This window comes from Micropterus salmoides, unplaced genomic scaffold (genome assembly GCF_014851395.1).
Source record: "Micropterus salmoides isolate LMB-PRFRI ecotype aquatic unplaced genomic scaffold, ASM1485139v1 Ms_hic_scaffold_5, whole genome shotgun sequence".
Lineage (NCBI taxonomy): Eukaryota > Metazoa > Chordata > Actinopteri > Centrarchiformes > Centrarchidae > Micropterus > Micropterus salmoides.
This window is the reverse complement of record NW_024044237.1, coordinates 9,230,614-9,251,673: the sequence shown is the minus strand read 5'-3', so window position 1 is coordinate 9,251,673 and position 21,060 is coordinate 9,230,614. Positions and strand designations below refer to the sequence as shown.

Sequence of the window (21,060 nt, the reverse complement as noted above, 5' to 3'; positions counted from 1 at the left end):
GATCTGAGAGCTTATCCATTATATATGGAAGAGAATTATGCAGGATGACAGAAGAGGAGGGGGAACGCTAGAGAGTTAATAATAAAACTCTGATTATGATTTGAAATGGCAGCAACAATATATACATATATATATATAACATATGTGTTTTGTGTCCATTTTAATAAAAACAAATGCATATCTTGTTGCTGTTGAATGTGCCAGTGACTTTGAGCTTTCAGTTTCTTTGTGAGAAGAGAGTTCATAGAGAGGGACATATGTTGTCTGATTGTCTGATGCATGAAACCCACAACAAAGACCACTTTCAAGCCCTGTTTTCAGAAGAGAAAACCTAAACACTGCCCACGACATCCTACTGTCTGTGTGTGTGTGTGCGTGTTTCTGTGTGTGAGGTGTTCGTAGGCTTACCATTTCTTTGATTTAAGTTTGGGTGGAGGGTTTCGTGGAATCAAAAACAGTGCTCTCATTGGATGCATGTCACACAGAGCTGCAAACAAAGAAAGAGAGGGAGAGAGCATGACAGTGACAGCAAGTGAGAGAGAGGGATGAGAATGAAGGGATATACGGAAAAGAGAGGGGAAATGAATCCTGAGTGGAAATATACACAGAAAAACAAACTGTTCAACGATATCCATCAACTATGTGTGTATGTGTAGGTGTATTTCTAACTTACGAGGGGCTCCTTCAGCCATCTCTAAAGCAGTGATACCTAAAGACCAGAGGTCACTCTGAGAGCGAGAGAGACAGGAAAAGGTTAAGACCAATGCACACAAATGCAAAGCTTATCTTGAGTTTTATTCATTTCCTGTAAACTTTGGACGTCCTCTTTATATTCAAACAGTAAATTAGTGTGTGCACAGTGTGAGTGTCCAGATCCAGGAATTACACAAACAATTTCCAGGACTTCAAGCCAAACTTCTGCCATTTTACAAAAGAATCGAAGAATCACGGGAATCTTTTCAATGGTGTACTGGATTTCAAAAGTCCGTGTCTTAATTCTAAATCGAACTATGATACACTGCATCCAATCAGGAAGAGTGAAGAGAAACTTCTGTCTGTAAGGAAATTCTGTTATGAACAATAATAGATAATCAGGAATATGTGCTTTCAGTTACTGTGCCCCCACATACTTGGAATTTGCTTCAAAGACACTTTAAAATGACCTCATTAATACTGCTGACACAAAGTTCAATTGTTAATGTATTTTTAGCAATTGTGATTGCTTTTAATTTTTAATTGTTCTTATTGCTTTATTTCTTTATTTGTCACATTGTCAATTCCGGTACTTCTACCCTTCAACATTGTTGATTTTACCTTGATTAGTCTCTTTCTTCGCTACCTCCTAGCTTTGATGATTTTATTTGTGTCTGTTCTAATTGTATGTATGCACCTCGGCAACACTGTAAACAGGGGTTCACAATCAATGTATTTTCTGATGATTTAAATAAAATAAAAGAATAAAAACAAAAGCAATACATAATAACTGAACCTCTTATGTTGAGCATAAACATATGAAGGCTTAAACCCCATTAACACTTCATGCAGCTTGGACGGATGGGATAGCTGTCAAATATCAAAAAATGCATCAGAGAAGCATTTTACATCGATTAAAATCCAATTACATAGGTAATCTAACAGGAAGGAAATAGCTCCGGTGATTTCAACACATCCAGTCATACAGAATAAGCACCAAGCTGCTGTAGTATTTATCTGATACCTGATCAGTACTACCACTGAATTAATTGTGTGGGTGAGAGAGCACTGATTTGTATGGGTGACTTCCTCCTTGTAACATTCCTTGAGCCGGTTTGTGACAACAGGAAGACTGCTGCTCTGCTAACATGCTGCTTTCGCTACACTGGCTGTGTAGACACTGTGTGAACAAAGTGCATTAAGTTTACTGTTTGTCACTGACATGACATGTGTAAACAGGGCCTTAGTTCAGTCTAACCGTTCATCCCAATCTCAGTCGCAGTCTCTTCCATGTACGCGCTGTTGCGTGGGAATTCGTAATTGCTACATTAAATTATTACCCTTTACATTTCATATTTTGTACCTTGGAAGAACATCACATTTTAGCATTAGCTAATATAAAATGGCAAGAACTTCTACAATATTTAATGTTTGATTTCCTGATGGGCGCCTTACATTCACCAAAACGATGAAGTCACCTGAGTAAATGGAAACTAACCTCATTCTCAGTATTTCTGCAACTTCTTATAAATGATTACAAACACTTTGCTTAAAGTCGGCTGGATTAAGTACCCTGTAGTCATATGTGGCCTCAGGGTTCTCATCACAAGCAATGACCTCTGGGGCCATCCAATAGGGAGTGCCGATGAAGGTGTTCCTTCGACCGATCGTCTTATCCAGCTGTGCCGAAACGCCAAAGTCAACTGAAACATAAAACAAACATAGGACAATTTCACGTCTCAAATCAACCGCCATCTTTGCTTCTTTATGATGCGTTTCTGCGGCTGTGTGATTTATGTATGTATGTATGTATGACAGTGTGATTATTCCTCAGATTTGCCTGGAGGGATGCGTCGATGTGTGTGAGAAACCACAATGTGTCATACCCAGTTTGACTTCGGCATTCTCAGTGAGCAAAACATTTTGTCCCTTAATGTCTCTGTGAATCACATGATGGGAGTGAAGATGGGAAAGACCCTGGAAAATAAATACACACACACACACACACACACAGATACACACAGAGTCAGATGACCATTTTTACTATAAATACGAAGCCGCAAACTCCCCTTTAAAAGAGTAGTAGCATTATGTGTTTATTTTGAAGGATGGTTTGTTGTACTGCTGTTCCCCTCCAACAAAGGTCTAAATAACTTTGCTTTAGGTAGCAGGGTGGCCTAGTAGCACCGGCTACCAATCACTGGCACAGTTTCAATGCGTCTGTCTGTGTGTGTTTGTACTCTCGGTTCTTCAAAGGAGGTTAAATAAACAGGAAGTGAGTCTTATTTCAGACAATGACTTCACCATGCTTTGCTGAGTATGTGTGTGTGTTTGTGTGTATGCTGTGGTGTCGAAACAATGAGGAGACATCATGGCTGACAGCAGCAGGGAAAACACTGGCGACAGTCCACAGCCCTTTGTCTCTCAGGTTGTTTTTTTTTACTACTAAAAAATCATCTCATTTTTTATTTTGTCCTTGATAACGTCAGCATCAAGGGCCGATATGTTGGAACTGAGAGGATGTAAGTTGATATGCTGTTAGTGTATGTGTGTTTGTTACCAGAACCACAAACGCCAACACAGAAAGCAGTGCAAACATCCCAGAGTCTTTCTCAGGACCTTCTGATCTCTTGTAATGATAACCATAACATCTTACAGACATGTTTTGAACTGGTCTTTAAAGTATATAAATGAAAAAATAAATCAATTATTCCCCCGGAGTCACAGGGGCAAAACATGAGGGAGATACGGATCCCTGAACATAAAGAACTCGGTGTCGGTTTGGCTTCTATCTCTTTGATGTTTTGGCAAAGAGTCCAACTACTAAAAGTAGCATCATGTTTCTTACACAACAGCAACAACTCATCCAGCCTTTAGTTTGTATCCACACACAAATTACTACCTCTGAAAAGGCCTCTACCCTAACAACACCTCAGAAACAAAGTTCACTTGTGATTCTGTATATTGTCTGTGTTTGTGAGAGTTATTTCAAAATTGAGGGTTCAGCTGCTAGGTCACGCTAAGTGACATGGATTTGTGCCGTCTGTGCTCAGGACAGACATAGCACAGAAGGTACACCTTTACATAACGTATGCACATTATGCCATAGAGTTGCACAGGGAGAGAGGTTATTTCAAATATAATAAGGGTTCATTTTCTGCACAAGTAATTAGGTTCTTAATTAAAACTCAAATGAATAAGCCAGAGGACATAAAACCTAAGGAGAGAAGTGTGCTCTTAAAGTGTGTCCATCCGCTTGTTTTTATGCACATTTTCAGTTTATGTATTAGAAAATCTGAGTAGAAACGCTGGAAAAAAGTCTAAATGTCGCAAACAAGATTTTCGGCTTGGCTGAGGTGGAAAACTTGGTCTAAATGCAAAATGCGACAAAGTGTAATGGAAACAGACTTAGCGAATGAATCATGACGTACATGAAGCATGTGACTTAAACATTGCTGAAGCTTTCGCTCCACTGCAAAGCTGAAAAAACAGCAGCAGACGAAAACATCTGTATGGAGTGGTGAGGACGCATCAAATGAATACATAAACCAACTGAAATGCAGGTTTACTGAGGGGCCAGTGATACTGAATTTCCTACACGTTTTCTACACTGCTGTCACTTGTGAGGATTGACCGGCCCTCTTACGTGTTACTTCTGCAGTGGGTTAATTGCTGTGGTGAGTGCACGCGTGTTTTGTACGTCAGCCTTACCCTGAGCACCTCTCTGCAGATGTAAGCTATCCAGTCTTCCTTCAGACAGTTCCCCTTGGTCTTCTTCACCAAGTCTGTCACAGAGCCGGCGCCACAGTACTCCATCACCAACTAGAGGGACACATACAGAAATGTCGGGCACACAGGTTACCAGCCAAAACAACAAGACTACACATAATATGATAGAAACCTATGATAATTTCAGAACAAACCCAGATGGGTAGCAGTTATTTAACAAAACTTTGAATTTCCTTTATTTTTTTTGACTCAGTAGCAATGATATAGGCAGAAAAGGGCTGATAAAGTAGTGTACAAACCCAGAGTTGGTGGTCCTGTCCAGCAGGACCTTTCTTAATAAAAGCTCCATAATAAGTAGCGATGTTTCTATGGTGGGAATAACTCTTCAACATGTTGATCTCCAGCTTGATCTCCTCTTCTTCTTCCTAAACATACCAACAGATACAGCAGAAGTCAAACTCCATGTACAGTATATATGGGTGATGAAAACAGCAATGTTAGATTGACTGAGGGGCAGAAAGTAGTTATGAGTGGCAGAAAGAAGGCATGTTTCTCTGTTGGGATAATTTTTCAACTCTTTCAACTCCAGAAACACACACATACTTCATACAGATGGTTTTAAGAGTTCTACATAGAGTAGAGTCATACTTCTGCTTTAACAGTAACTCCTCTAGATCGCCACCCTCACTTTCTGCCTTTTCTTCTTCTTGAGAATTCTCTACATCAAGAATAAGACATGTTTAATCCTGCTGAGGCTTTTCTACAAACACTGAAAGCTGGTACTTAGTAAAACCTTTCTTTTTATTTCCATACAATACATACACGTACATGTCCCGACAGACAGCATCTGTAATCAGACTGCCGTGCAACCTCTAGATGACCTTTCACCCAGCCAGTAGACCTTAATTCAACTACTGCTGTTTCTCACCAAAACAACTAAGGTTGGTCAGTGTTATGAGACGCAACAACAGAAAGAGAGAGTAGAGGAAACAGAGTGCGGCAGTTTTTGTTTTCTCACTATAAATCCCGGAAACGACTTGCGGCCTCTCCAATTCACTGAACCCCTAAATTTACACTGGACTGGAGGAGAGGTGGAGTAGAAGAAGCGAAGGTAGAGGAAGGAGAGTCTAGCTGGAGGAGCTGGATGTGGCTGTTAATCAGAAAAGAGGAAACAACAGAGCGCTTCTCCGAGTCACTGACCTCCTTTAAATCTCCACAGGAGGACAGGACGGGAGAAAATGACAAGGCAGAGTTTGAACTTTCACCTCCGTCTGAAACACAAAGCCTTCTGCCTGTGTCTGCAGCCTCTCTCTCTCGCTTTCTCTTACTGTTTGAGTGTGTGTGAAAGATAGAAGGGAGATTATAGCCAAGCATTTCCTGCAAAAGAGTTTGTCTGCAACACAGAAGACCCAGTACCACCAACAGGAAAGAAACTAGTGTGTCCAGTTGTGCAATAGGCAGATTTGTGGTGAAGTATAAAGCAGTAATACATTATTTAACACAACGTAAACTGCACAGAAACTACTTAAACTAGTGTTATTTTCAAACATTTTAACAATTTGGTCTAAAATAACAGTCACAGAGAGCTATTATTCTATTCTGGTGAATATCCAAAATTTTTAATCATTGTCATTTACACTATCACCCTCCCTCTATCACCTTTCCCCAGCCAGTGTATGGTGTCTACAAAATCAAAGGCCATATTTATCAATAATTTTAAAGATTGTGACTGTTAACTATCGAGCTACCTAGCAAGCGTAATTCACCACAGTGTAGCAGTGGAGCCCTCTGAATAAGTGAACTTTTGTCAACTAGCCAGCCAAAGGTTGGTTTAAACCGATTGTTGCAAGCACCAGTAAAATGGTGTAAATCTCACTGAATGGGAAATTAGTTTGACACAAATATAATGGTTGTTTACTAATGCGCAATTATAATAAGCACTCATAAAACGATGTCCATCTCACATTATAATTAAGTGCCAAATAAGTAGTTAGCAAATAAGTAGGAAACTGTCACTAAGTACTCTGCCTGTGTTATAAATGTTAATTCTGTGAATCACACTGTGAATTCATAACCATCTACCGTACGCACCATCACCCTCATCAGTTTATTGGCCCAAAGTAATGGAAAATCAATCAATCAATAACACAACAATAGTAGTTAGTAACATACTCATCGTGTAATGAACACCCCACCAGGCCTTGCTGTTGGATCAGGGCTTGAGCATCAACCCCACAACTGCTGCACAGCACCTAGGCCCTCTAAAAACCCAGGGAAACCCGTGATATCAATAAAACCTCCACACCTCTGCTGTCCCCTCGTACAGCTGTAAGACCACAAGGCAGAGCACACGGAGTCAACTCCCTTTTTAGTAAACAATTAATAACTGAAACTGAAATTCCAAATATAGCATCAGAGAGATTTTTTCATTCTCAAATTGATTTACTGTAACAACAATACATTAATAAAAAAATATTAAAAATATTAAATATTAATATTTTATATCACCAAAACTATCCAAGATTGTGGCTTTGAATCTCTAAAGTGAAGACACCTTTAATATCTAGGAAATTCACCTGGAATGTAATAAAAACGACTTCTGGGTCAAAACAGAAATATTGCAGGGACTCAGAGAACTGGAAGAAAGAAGAGACCATTTCATGTAATTCCATTTTGTCAGGCTAGCGGTATATTAAAGTAGATTTTTGTTTAATCCACGTTGCGTGTCTATGCTTTGGGTACGGAGTTAGGAGAAGATGTCAAATGCATCGTAAAAGTTCCAATGCTTCAATTACCTGCGAGAGCGGAGAGAGAACTGAATTGGGAAAAGACAGAAGAGAGACAAACTGAAAAAACTACTCATTTAGTCCAGACCTTGTCTTTTTTTAGGGAAATTGTCACTTGAAAGAAAAAAAACCCACAATTAAACAGAAACAGAGTCAGCGAGGAACATCTCAACCAAGCTCGGTGCCTTCAAACTGACTAATTACACTAATTCCCATGTGGATCATGACAGTTCTGTAACACTGCTGGTCTTTGTCTCTCTCTCTTTCTCTCTCTCTTATCTCCTTTCCTGCCTCTCTTTTCATCTGATGTTTTATGGCTGTATTGATTCCCTCTTTGTCTCTCTGGATGCTGGCAACAGTTTCTCCTGTTGTACTTTTCATGTTGAGTGAACTGAACTTTATGTATAAAATAAGCAGCAGTGTCAAATATTTTTATGGTTTTTTTTTTTCATTTTGAGCACCCATGGATAAATGCAAACGTTAAAGCCCATGGAAAATTTACATGGATATATTAATTTCCTCCTACACAGAATAAGACCAGGTCAGCTTGCTTTTTTATCCTTATGTAAGGACCATGTTTGCAAAGAATGTATGTGATGTATAATTTACACTGTATAATTGTCTGATAGGCCTGGCGATGTTGAGATTAATTACACTTGATATTTTACATGTTAAACTTGTTTTCACCAAAGATGAGAAATAGAAAACACAAAGAAGAAACAGTGGGTGGAGACAGACAGATCAGGGGGAAAATGTAATGCACTTTTACCTCTGTGACTTCCATGACTTTGATAGCTGCCAGTTGGCCTGTCTTGACATGACGACCCTGGAGACACATACATAATGAAAACGTTAAGGTCACATCAGACTAAATAAAAACTTCACATATAAAGATTTGCATGCACAGTTTTTTCAGTCCTAACAGGAAAATAAGCCTACAGTATAATGAACCACATAGACAAGTACTATGTACTGAAGACACATTGAAGACTATGATTAGTCATGTCGGCAAGTCCCACAAGAACACAAGTTCTCACATATGACTCTCCCTGATTCAAACATATTCTGCTCTCCCTGATTCCTGACATTCAAATTCTTTTTGCAGAATTTGCAATATTACCTTCCTGGTTGTTGAGGAAAGCGAGACTAATGTAGTGATAAAAACACTGAAACAAGTGAATCATCTGAAACCGGGAGGCTCATGATGATATTCTTCATAAATCACAGGTGCAACTGTGCGAATCAGTGTTTAAAAGTGATCTTGATGGGAACGACAGGCAGATCAAAACGTGAAAGAATATAATTCAAAAACACTAAATATTGGTCGCCCAGAGCGTAACTCATTTGGTCCAACTTGGTCTGATAAGTGTTGATGATCGCAACGATGATCAGCCCAACAACTGTAATCTGTGTCTGTCTTTTGAGTGAATACTTGGATTGTGATATCGTTTTCAATTCTGAACACAGCTACGTATGGCATCATTTCATTTTCTCATGAGAGGCGCAGTCAGAAAGAACAAGACAGGGAGCGTGGTGAGAGAGAGAAAGGGACAGAGAAGAGAGAGAGAGAGAGAGAGGGAGAGAGCCACAAAAGAGAGCCAGAGCTGTAAAGTGCAGTCAGGTGAAAAGGGGAAAATTGAAAACCTTGTCATGAGTCAGAAAGCTGACAAGATACTAAAGTAGCGACTCTATAAGCCTTTAAGCTGTGATGTATGACAGGGCTCTGAGCGTGTGTGTGTATGAAACAGACCAGAGGGCATGACAAATCCCACTATACTCAATCAGTCAGCTAATACTCAGGTATAGACGCAGAGAATCAGAGAAAGACTGCGAGACAAAGATGGATGGGGAGCTTGAAAATAAACACTACATTTTTAATATTTTCCTATTTATGTTTTATTTTCTCTGCAGCTGAATCGAACACTCTTTCAAATTTCTTATATTATATAGTAGGCCATGGAGGAAAGCAGGGTGTGGAAACCTGTGCGTCTAAGTCGAGTATATCCACATAAGAGAAGTCTTCAGTTTCCAAGAAGGAAACTCAGCAGTTGAAACTAGGGCTGGGTCGATTCGCCAACGTAATCGATTACATAAATACTTCGACTCGCAGTATGTGCATTGAAGCGTTGCTGAATCCGGTGTTAGCAGGGATTCCCCCGGACAAGCTCCAGCTACAAGAACTCGCCTTAGACTGTCTAAAGTTTGGGAGTATTTTAGACAGACACTCAATATAGAATACTGTCATGGCAGAGAGATCTGGAGAAAGAATTTGATTGGAAATTGCTGGACACAGTACAATGAATTCAATGAGCAAAAGAAACAAAAGAAAAGTTAACAAAGTGGGAAGGTTCCTACAATTTATATGGGACTGTGCCTTAGTTAGACCATTCAATGTCACAGCCATAGAAGTCCTAAGTGGGAGTTTTGGTTCATCGATCACTTGACTTACTCACTTCATGTTTATCAGATGACACATCTCAAACCTATCAAAATGTGCATTGTCAGTTATTATGGTGGGTATGATTACAGCATCCAGAACTATTTGAAAGCATTAAAAATTGCTAAAGCTCAAGACTGGAAAGATTGAGCTCCGTAGATTGAAGCTAGTGGAATGCTGTGACATGCCTCACAATAAACTTTATTGAAAATGTTGCTGAACCAGCAGCTGTGAAACAGACTCCTTTCAGATAACAACCTAGCTGATATTTTTCTCATATATATTACGCTTTTATATTGGATGTAAGATGCACTGTGTCAGGCTCACTGGCCCCTTTCATTCTGGCCTTGACTCTGTCCCCAAGTGGAGGACATTGTCTCCATAATTGCAAAGAATTGTGGCATACAAGCAACCATTGGCCTGACTGTGATAAATAAGGAAATGGCCTTCCTGTCCCTTCAGACTCAGTGGTGTCTGCTGGCTGGGATGCCACCACAACTTACAAATGTGAAATGTTCCACTCTCAGCTGGGCTGCTTATTAACAATATGCAGCACTGACACACACACACACACACACACACACACACACACACACACACTCCGCTCTCTACCAGATAATTAATTGGAGAAAGGTTGTGCAATTTTTGACACTGTCCAATGTTTCACACACTCAGGCACACACTTCATGACGCTGTTAAGTGCTAGGAATCAAACACATTCACAAATAAATCCAGATACAAGTGCCTTCTCTGACACACACGCACACACACAGTGGCACAATTAGGGAACACCACAAATATTGTCAGTGAAAAGGTTACTATAATATATATGCATATGCTAATTATAGACAAGAGAGACATTTATAATGCAGACAGCAAGGGGACAAACGACATCCCCTGTCTCCCTCTTCTGTGTCGTTCTATCTGTCCCCAACAGAACAGTCTCTTACATATGTGTACTTTGTGCTTGGATGGACTGCATCGCTGATCAGCTCTCATCTCCGAACTGCATGTAGGGATGCTGCTATTTAAAGGCTGCATGTCTGTATCAGTGTGTGTGCTGTGTGAGAAAGGCCAAGCCCATTCACATGGAACCTTCACTGACTGGCACTACAGAGTCAAAAGGGCTGGACTGGTTTGATATTAGGGCTGCACAATATATCGCTGGAGAATCGTCATCCCAATGTGCTCTTGCACAATAGTCACATCGCAGAACAGTGCAATATCAAGCAAGTCAAATTAACTCAACCACCTCAACTTTTTTTGCTGCTTGATAGAAAAGGAAAACTTGGACAGTTCTCATTTCAAGTTTGTCAGATGTAACATCATTTACTCTGATTTAAGAGTTCTTGGATATCCAACAAAGGTTAAAATCAAGGGCAACTGAGACTTCTTCAGTTCTGAAGAAGTCCTTTGGATGAGGGACGAAACGTCTTCCAGTATCTTCAACCAAGTCCAGTTGCCCTTGATTTTAACCTTCGTTGGATAACTATGACCTGGATGACTGAGAATCTTCATAGACAGTTCTTGGATACACAGTTTCTAACTAGTGAGTTACGAGCAGGCTCTGCATCCACAGTGAACTCGCAATCCCAATATTATTCTCGATCAGTTGATCAATTCTTTTAAGCTGATGATACACGGGGCAACTTTTTGAGCAAAGTTGCTGGGCAATTTTGCTAGTGGCAAGTCCGACTATGTTTTGAACGGATAGGGGCGGTGCGGGGCGGGTGGCGGAATGGTGGGGGAAGGGGATTGCGGTAGTAATCTTTACTCATTATCATTGACGGTAACGTTGCCCTGCACGATTGCTCTAAAAGTTGCTCTGTGTATCATCAGCTTTAGGATGCTCAATTATTTTCAAATAGAGCAACTGAAGTAATCTGGTGAAACTTCCTGTATTTTTTTCATATCGCAATATATATAACAGAAAAGAAAAATATTGCAATGTTAGTTTTTTCCAATATCATGCAGCCCTATTAGATAGTATATTGAGTATAATCAAAATCCTTTTAGGCAAGTCATGCCACTCGGCAGCCATCTTAGCAACGCCTCCGGGCAGCTACTGAGGACTAACAAGACCAGGCTCCTATCTGAATGAATGGGGAGAGAGCCAGAACTGCACTTTTACTGGTCACCGAGACATAAAAACAACATGACTAGGATCAGCAATAAAATCTGTTTGCAGTTTGACAAATTTGACACAAAATAAGTTTAAAAGCGTTTTTCCCGACTGGTTATACTTCTACTGTGAATGTGTAGTAGTAGTGATGCATGCACATGGACCCCTTATGTCAGTGGAACCACACGATTGGGTGAAATATGTTTCCCGCCTCGGCTGTTGAAAGAAGACGATCGGCTTTCTAGCGGGAGGGACGGGACAACCGCCATCTTTGGCGTTACGGGGTTTCCTTATAGAGCTGTATTGAGGATTCTTAAAGTGGTATACACTTGTATATAACGTCTCGTATAATACTGCTACTATAATGTAAATGCAATTAACCCTGCTGTCATACAAACAGAACTAAGAAGAAGTCTTATCAGCCATACCAGCCAGTAGGAGGCCAGTCACTCCTGAGTATATTCTAACTGGTGGCCTTCCCCCATATTCTCTGGGTCACACAAACCACAGACACACTCAGGTAATCAGCACAAAGCCTCATATGGGGCTACTTTCCTCTTCTCTCTCTAGTTTAGTTTCATCTGTCTCTCTCCTTCTTCCTTCCTTCCTTCCTCTCCGTCTCTGCCTTTCACCTCTGCCTTCCTTCCTTTTGCCCTCTCTCACTCTCCTCTCCTTTTGTCTCTGTCCCACTCTTTTTCTTTTACCTCTAACAAGCACAAACGCAGCAACCCAACATGAACGTTTTCATCATGTATTTCTCCTTGTTGTTTGTTTCTCCTCTTATTCCAAAATTAGATAGTCTTTATTTCAACTTTCAAAATTGCATATCATGTGTTCCAGGGGAAACTGAGCTGTACGTTTCTAACTATGTAGAAGGAATTGAATATTTTCTAACACAAAACAACATCAACATCAACATTTCTGGACATTTCACACTTTGGTCAGCAGGTCATTCAACACGAGTAACATAAGAATAATGACATGTGGGTCACAGAAAGGGAAGTGACGGTAATTCAAACCAGAAAGATTTGAGGAAGTGTAAGTGATTCACTTTGGGAATTGTGTTACAGCCAGCTGTTTTATGGCTGTGCATGATCTTTCAACATGGTGTCACCAGGGTTTACTGAGACTATGGAAGCAATGCTCGAGAGCCAATTTAGGTGGCTTTAACCTTTCACAAACTCGACCAAAGAAATACAATTTGAAATCAGATCAAATCTCCTTATCAACAAAAGAATGTTAAAGATATGTTTTGATTATATTTTTTACACATACTATGAACATGATTTATTTAAATAATATCCCTGAAACTAACTAGCACTGATTTTTGCTTTACTCAGAGCAGCAAAGTGTTGCGTCAGGAGTGATCGTGGCGTTTAGCTTTAGTGGAGTTTTATACATTATAACAAACACACACACACACACACACACACACAGGGCGTTTCCCTGTTTGTAGAAGGAACTTCCCTTCCCTGCAAGCCACTGCTGTAGAGTTGTGTGTGCGTGCGTGCGTGTGTGTGTGTGTGTGTGTGTGTGTGTGTGTGAGAATGAGAATAATGACTAGATGGTGAGTGAGAGAAGCATGCACAGTGTGCCTCAGAGATGCAGCGCTAAGAATGTCTAATAAAGCAACTATAATTTTATGTTCATTTTAAAGGTCTGACATTTCTCCTGTGGGTCACCTCCTGTACTGTTCAGCAACCAACAGCCACATGTTGCTGCTGTTAAGTTATACAGAAACATACATCTGTGGGTTAAGGCTGCAACAATTCAGAACATTTCTGGTTGTTCATTTCTAACTGCAATGCACTACAGGAAGTGCTGGGGGAAGTATCGCTTCCACTGTCTGCCATGACTGCTTGACTGTAAGGCCCAATCCCAATGTCCACCCTCACAGACTCACAGACTTCGAGGCGCGTTCCAGGGAATTCAAGGAGGGTTCAGGACCATCCCACTGTCAAATCATCAAGTGCGCGAGGGCTCTCTCACGGACATTTTGAGCCCTTTATAGATCCACGTTATAAGAGAAGAGGAAAACAGTAAACAAACAAGCATCGACACCAACGCTAATGTTAAAATTGTTTAAGATGGTGTAAAGAACACATGATGTCAGAGGAATCCAATCACCTTATTACACACTTAGATTATTCAACTATTTATCTTAGTTTTTGCTTAATGAAGCTATTTGACCAACAATAGTGTATGGATTAATAACATATATATATATATATTGACATTTAGGCTACATCACCTCCACTCTGTAGGCCAAGAGCCTGCAGGACTTAAAAATAAGGCAAAAACATAAAATAAAAAGTGTGCAACGTGTTTCAGCGTCGTAAAGGTAACGTGATAAAGTGGCAAAGGGCTGTCCCGTTCATGTTTACGGCATTTTGAGTCTTTGCAGCCTCTTAAACTCAATCACTTTCCAAGTGACGTCAGTAAAGTCTGTGAGGGTTCAGGGTTTAGGGCTTAGGGGGACATTGGGATTGGGCCTAAGACTACTCACGAAGAAGAAGCAGAAAGCAACGGAGAAAGAGGCTAACAGCAGAACGTTTTTTACAACTTTTGTGCGCTATTTCATCACTAATACACTTTTGAGAGGTTTTGAGGCGAGAAATCAACTGTGTAGATCTTGAATATTGGCACTTAATATTCGAAGTTGATGGCGAATCCAAAATGTGCTTAAACGTTTTCGGGGTTGAGAAGCTCCACACGCGCCTGCAAGGTTAGCGGTGCTAGCCGGCCGGCCAGTCACGCCCACAGAGCCCTCTGGTCCCCGTTACACAGACCACTGCAGCAGCAACAGAGCAAAAGAGGAAATGCCACAACTGTAAAATAGTTTCAATGTTCGTACCTCTGTTATCTGTTGTCTTTACAATCCGAGTAATGGTTTAACATTTTAAAGTAAATCAAGAAACATCTGGCTCATGATGTAGCCTACAGAACATTGTCGGCTTATAAAACTTATAAGCACTTTGATAAAATAAACAACAGAAGTATTATGAAAGGGGTCTATTGCTTTATTATTCTAAATAGACATTACATTACATACTTTGTTAAAAAGTTAAACGTTTTAAAGTTAAAACCTACTTGGCAATAAATCCGATTGTGAGCTTATTGTTATGGGTGATAATGCCTGGCTGTTATCTTGGAGCAGTCTCTCCTTAGTTCTTTGCATTCTTGGTTTGAGGTCTCATGGGAGGTGCTGGCTAAGAGAATGCTCTTTTAGTTGTGTACGTTAAGTGCAATAGTAAATCAGTGACTTGTAGGAGTAGCCTACGCTGTCTTGTCTTCTTCACTTTTTTCCCCCTGGTTGATACCTCGTTCGCTTAATGGTTAGCAAGTTATGCTGTGTGCTGGAGATAAGTAATTCACTTGAAAGACATTTAATAAGTTAAATGGTTTAATTAGGGTTAAGGTTAGGGGGTGACAAAAATAATCGTGACTAGTAGACTAGAGGAGGAAAGGTTGATTGTCTTCCAGGCAGGAACCACTTCCCTTTTCGACTGCAGGAACCTATCCAGGATTTATTTATTTTTTTTAAGGACTAAGGAACTTTACCTGCACGTATACTCCAGGTATGAATGTGTAACAGTGTGATTGTGATCAGGGCCTTCCTGCAAGAGGTTGCTCTCAGTGAAGCTCCCTGAATAAATAAAGGTTAAATACAAATAAAATAAATAAAGAATGTATACTGCAGGAACCTCGGCCCAGTTTTTGTTCTTGTCCTCAAAATCTCCCTTTTACCATGACACTACTTTCCAGTCTTGCAATAACTATACGGGGTGGAGTTGCAGTAGTGAATGTCACGGGCAGGTCAAACACAAGTTTCATTACAGATACTATAGGACACCAATAACCGCAACCCAATCACATCCTCTCTACCTTGGGTCTTGCCTTTCGCTTTCGAATGTCTCAAATCTCCCTGCACCCTCCACATCTGCATTTCTCTTTCCGACATCCATTCAATCATCACTCACATACACAACAGTGATGATGACTCTGTGTTGTCTTGTTTCGTGCAAAAGTGATGTCTCAATTTACACGGTGGCATTTTAATCTGTTATCGCTCTAATGTCTCCAATTGCAATTCTTAAGCTGTGGTGGAAACGTAAAAACAAGTACACTGAGGATTCTTTGAGTTCCTGACTTTTTAGCTCCTGAGGCAATTTGGCTGAAAAAGCCTGATTGTTTTCTCCAACCCTCTCTACTCTCCATCTGACTCCCCATTTATTCTAATTGTGTCTGTCTTAGCGTGTCAGGAAATCCTGCCTGCTGACCAGGAGGCTGTTCCACTGGATTAAAATGAAAATGAGGCTAATGGGGCTCACTTTCCTCCACTGACACCAGGGTTTGATTGACATCATGGCAAAATGGCAATTAGCAAATAATGAAAAATAAAACCACTTTCAGCCATGGTAAAATGTAGCAATCAATACATTCAACTCCTGATGCAAGACACAGGTCAACTGTACGGCTTCAATTTAGAGCAGAACTAACAGGCAACATCACCCAAGTTGAACTCCAAACTGCTCCATTGCCCTCCTCCGCCTCTTCATCCTCAAACTCTCTCTTTTTCAAAGTCTCTGTGTGTGTTTTTGAACTTTCCACATACCGTCATGCCTCACCTGTCGTCTATCCCGGAGTTGTAGCCCATTCCTGCCTACCTGAACCTGCAGTCTGTGAGTTTCTAGTTACGTGGTTTATAAATGCTTTGACCTGCTGTCTGTTTGCCTGACTTGACGGACATTACTTAACCCTGCCTGTTACTAACTGTAAGATTGTAAATTGATTTTAGACCTTTTATATCTGCTTTTCACGAAACCAGCCATTTCTCGTTTTTGGTCCTGCATTCAGTTGCCTTTTACCAACGTTTCTACCACAGCAAATAAATAAATGAAAAATAAATGCAAACACATTCCACTGTACTACAAAGTTAATTGTGACCTCACAAGTGTGTATTTAAGTATTAAAAATAAGTGTGCTAAATATAGCACAAATGCCATGGTGACAGTGATCTCAGCATGTCTTTAAATGTCAAATAAACCTCAATAGGGACTTTTCCTCTGCCCATGGCTGCATACTATAGATGGTGTGTATTCACACATCGGGTCTCTAAAACACAAATCAATTTGTCTCACAACACTATGTCTCTGGGACTTGGGATTATTTTGAGTATCTAGGCACAGTATAGGTCAATTTTCTATTAACCTGATATTACTCTGCCCAGTTCATGTCTAGAACACTAAAACACTGGAATAGTGTTATCCAGTTGTGCTAGTGACACACCATGGGATTTCCTCTGCTGTACTTTCTTAACTTGCACTCAGTAATGTAAATAACGGTGACACAGAGGTTTAAGCTTAGAATTAAGATCGGAACGGGGGTGGTGATGGCGCACGGATAAGACGCCTGCACATCCACCATTGTGTCCCTGAGCAAGACACTTAACCCCTAGTTGCTCCAGAGGCATGCGACCTCTGACATATATAGGAATTGTAAGTCGCTTTGGATGAAAGCGTCAGCTAAATGCATAAACATAATGTAATGTAACATCTCTTGCTGGATATCCTGTTCATGTTCCATTACTAAATGCTTAAAAATGAATGTAATGAAAATACAGCACACATACGTAAATAAGCAGAGGAGGAGCTCTGTCAGCATCTCCTGCACTCATGTCAATCCACAACTAAGTGTTTTGTTAAGGGGCAGTGTGTTTGTGGGCAGCATCAGTCATTGTTCTGTGAGCCCTATTCCTGTCCTGGTTTCCCAGGATAGGACTCGCTGTATTCCTGAAAACACACACACATTCACACAGACACACACAGAGTGTGTGTCTGTGTGTTTGCATAGGGAAACAGATCTGCCCGTTCCTCTTTAAGGTCCAATTGGTTGCCTGTTAGCGTTACACACGATCACTACTTTGCCTATAGCAGTTCTCATAAGACAGAATATTGTATTGACTATGAGTGCATCATGGGTATTACAACCAGCATGAAAGACGCACATAATGGACAAAAACATGATTAGAATAAGTGGCAGAGACAGCCGTTGAAGTCTTCAAAGGCAACATAACCAGCACTTGTGATTAACTGCTTGTGAATCAAGTTCATTCTAAAGTGTCAACTATTTTAAATCAGCAGAAGGATTATTTTCGTGTCTGTCATTTCATTCATTACTTTACAAAATAAGAAATAAAAAAACAATTTCAAATGGTCTGTAGTGCCTCGTTTGTGGCAGCTTGACATGAAAAATCATTGCTGCAAGCCAGCCTCAATAAGACTGCTCACCATTGATTCATCTTTGGAGGTTTCCCCTTGTTTGAGCGTCAATGAATGCGGGTCATAGGATGAAATTTGTGATTTTCTACCCCTGTGTACAAGCACCCTGTGTAAAGGCCAACACAGGCCTCACTGTCCTATGCATCTCTTGCAACATTTCCTCTTTCAGGAAATCAAGTGGCAAACCGAGGCCACGCCCACCTTCTCCCTTATACACACACACACCCACTGGTGTGTACCATCCATGGACCTCATTCATTCTTCAGCAGTAAACTTTTAACCTCTCACACCCCATACCATTTAAGCTATATAACACAATTTTGGGAGACCACGCCAAAGACATTTTTAAAAACCCTTTTAAAGCTATCTCATTGTAGTAGGTATTGTTGATATTAATATATTATTTGTACCATTTGCCTCTAAGCAATACATGTCTAAAAGTGACACCCAACCTCCTTTTTATTAATACTCAAAACTCAAATTGTTATACAGATCGGTATAGTAACACATAGTTTGTGGTATAGCAGATGCATGTGAACATGATTTGCACCCTGGGCACAACCAGCTGCACAGACCTAAAAAAGACTGAACACCTCCTGTAACCACAAACCACTCAAACACAAACAGATATCGCGATAAGGAAGTGAGCTCCACCCAGGGCCTTTAAAAGATGCTACAGATGCTGGTGTGCATGTGTGTGTGTGTGTGTGTGTGTTCTGTCTGTAAGAGGTACAGGATATTTCAGTCAATGCAGAATGTCTCATCCTAACTAACTGGAAGTAGGTATAAGTTTTACCAGAAGTCACGTGTTAAATATTGTAATATACTGCATGTCTGCATGCGTCATGGCTGCTGGAGGCCTGGTGCGGTGTGCAGCTTTGTGAGACTTTAACTATAACAGACAGCTTTTATGATCTACTGTAACTTAGTGCCATGTAAACAATGTTCAGACAGAAACGACAATACACGTTTGTTTGTATCAGCATCACGGTTTGCAGCAGCGCTCATGTTCATGTCACTAACATGGAAAAGGTGGACAGAAAAGCATCACGGGAGTACTAACCTTGTACACCTGACCATAGGTTCCATTGCCAACCACCTCCACCAACTCAAAGATACCTGCTGGATCCTAGAAAAAAAAAAACATGGTGAAGAAAAGTTACTCAGTTCTGAGGGCAAACGGAGAGGAACAATGCAGTGTTATATTGGAATGGGGACTGAGGAAGTGGGACAGCAAATGTGGATATCATTGCGAGCTACAAGGAATGGCAATATGGCTTGAAAATCATTGAAAATGTCCCTAATATTTTATTCTGTAGGCCATGGCTCCACTGACTATAAGACTATCATGACCTAAAGAGATATAAAATGACATTACATGAGCATTAACATTCTTCAGTCACATTGTATTTCATAAACCAGCATGACCAACAAGACCACTATACTATACTAGCTGTGTTATAACGTTACATTGAATTGGGTTAAAACACAATGTGCCACTGACCACAACACATTTATCTAGTTTTCAATAAATACACAAAGTATATCGGCTTTGACTTGTTGCATGGTTGCAACTTTCAGCAAGTCAGCAAAAAGAAAATCCTGTGTGTAAACACTGGTGCTTGTAAAGTTAGGTTAAGTTACACCAAGCAGGACACAGTGCGGACAGAAAGCATTATGTTAACTTACAGGGTACACGGCCGTCTACATTTAACAAAGTTGGGACACGATAACACGTTTCTTTAACAGTAACGTTACATAAAGCAAGTTAGACACGGTAAAAACAAATCAGTGACTGCTCAAGTAACGTTAAAGCTGTTGCTTGAAACTGCTGTTAAGTTTGTAGCAACACCCACCACATCCTCCAATGTTTACTCAAACATTTCATTAAAAGACAAGACAACATTGTCCTACTCACTCTTAAAGCAGCGAGGTCTATACTGTCCAAACTTCGAGTGATGTTTTCTCTCGACATTGCTCTCAGTAACTTTGTGAGCGGGTTGATATTTGTGGACAAGACATGGACGGTCACAGTTTCTCCTCTACAAACTAACGGGCTTTCCTCCTCTTGTCGGGTCCATTCTGAAGTTTAGCTAGCAGCGTCAAGTGAGTCAGCGTAAAACACACCATTTCCGGAGAGACCTTTCAAAATAAATTCCTTCACCAGCAGACCTGAAACATTTGAGAGATTTGCGCTTGTATTTCTGTTTTACTGAGAAGAGATGCAACATAAAATATCACAAATATAACAGTAAATAATTCATAATATCAAAACAGATTTCCCCGTATATTAATTGGATTAGAAATGTCGAAATTCACTAGATAGACTGTATAAAAAAAGGTAGGTAGGCCTAGATAGGCGTGTTTGGAAGGTGCGCTTCGCCCTTCCGGTTTCACTAACGTAATGTTGATTCGTTTATCTGTCTCAGATACCAACTGTTCCACCTACAACATCTATGCTTAATTGTGAAATTAGTATCACCCTGTTTCTGTTTGCAATAACACTGTTTAACTTGACACTTTTGCTCCTGAGAAGTGATTTTTTTTCTTTCTTAAAACGAGTCGTTTACTCACTTGACATCCAGTAAAACCCGGGAAAACGACAAGAAAAAAGTAACTTTGCTTTATTAATCCCGTTTGTACAATGTTTGCGTCCATATGCAGCTGACTGAAAAGTACACACTGTTTCCAAGTGTGTCCGTGTTCGTTTGCCCAAGTGCTTGTCTTTGTGGGGGAAAGTTCAAAGTCCACACGTTATTCTCAGGGGACTTCAGTCTTCCACTTTGCAAAAACATATTGAAAATAAGTGATAACGAAAATTATTTAACAAAGATAAGAGAATAAATGATTATTTATTACTAAACTTAACTAACAGATAACACACACACATAGGCCAACTCTTACACATAATAAAATAAGTGCACACTTAACTTCACTGCCCTGATGTCCATTCTCACTTTACCTTAGTTTATCCTCAGTCCTTTCTGGGCATTTTGCCTGTGCTTGTCTTGT

The 21,060-nt window shown here is 40.3% G+C and overlaps 1 protein-coding gene across 2 annotated transcripts in view; it reads right to left on the bottom strand.

The window, feature by feature from the left end:
* The window catches only part of si:zfos-2326c3.2 (misshapen-like kinase 1), a 65,833-nt gene extending 45,073 nt beyond the window's left edge, over positions 1-20,760 (bottom strand). Inside the window, exons 1-10 of one of the 2 annotated variants that reach the window (XM_038698702.1) lie at positions 20,623-20,760; positions 19,967-20,220; positions 19,112-19,177; positions 7,978-8,034; positions 4,722-4,847; positions 4,405-4,515; positions 2,580-2,670; positions 2,266-2,396; positions 674-728; positions 409-487 (exon numbers count right to left, since the gene is read on the bottom strand). In XM_038698702.1, coding sequence (XP_038554630.1) covers positions 409-487; positions 674-728; positions 2,266-2,396; positions 2,580-2,670; positions 4,405-4,515; positions 4,722-4,847; positions 7,978-8,034; positions 19,112-19,177; positions 19,967-20,023 — 773 coding nt within the window. In that variant the 5' untranslated portion in view covers positions 20,024-20,220; positions 20,623-20,760. The remainder of the gene's footprint in view (positions 1-408; positions 488-673; positions 729-2,265; positions 2,397-2,579; positions 2,671-4,404; positions 4,516-4,721; positions 4,848-7,977; positions 8,035-19,111; positions 19,178-19,966; positions 20,221-20,622) is intronic. The other variant, XM_038698703.1, reaches the window with a different exon arrangement.
* Between the last annotated feature and the right edge of the window lie 300 nt (positions 20,761-21,060).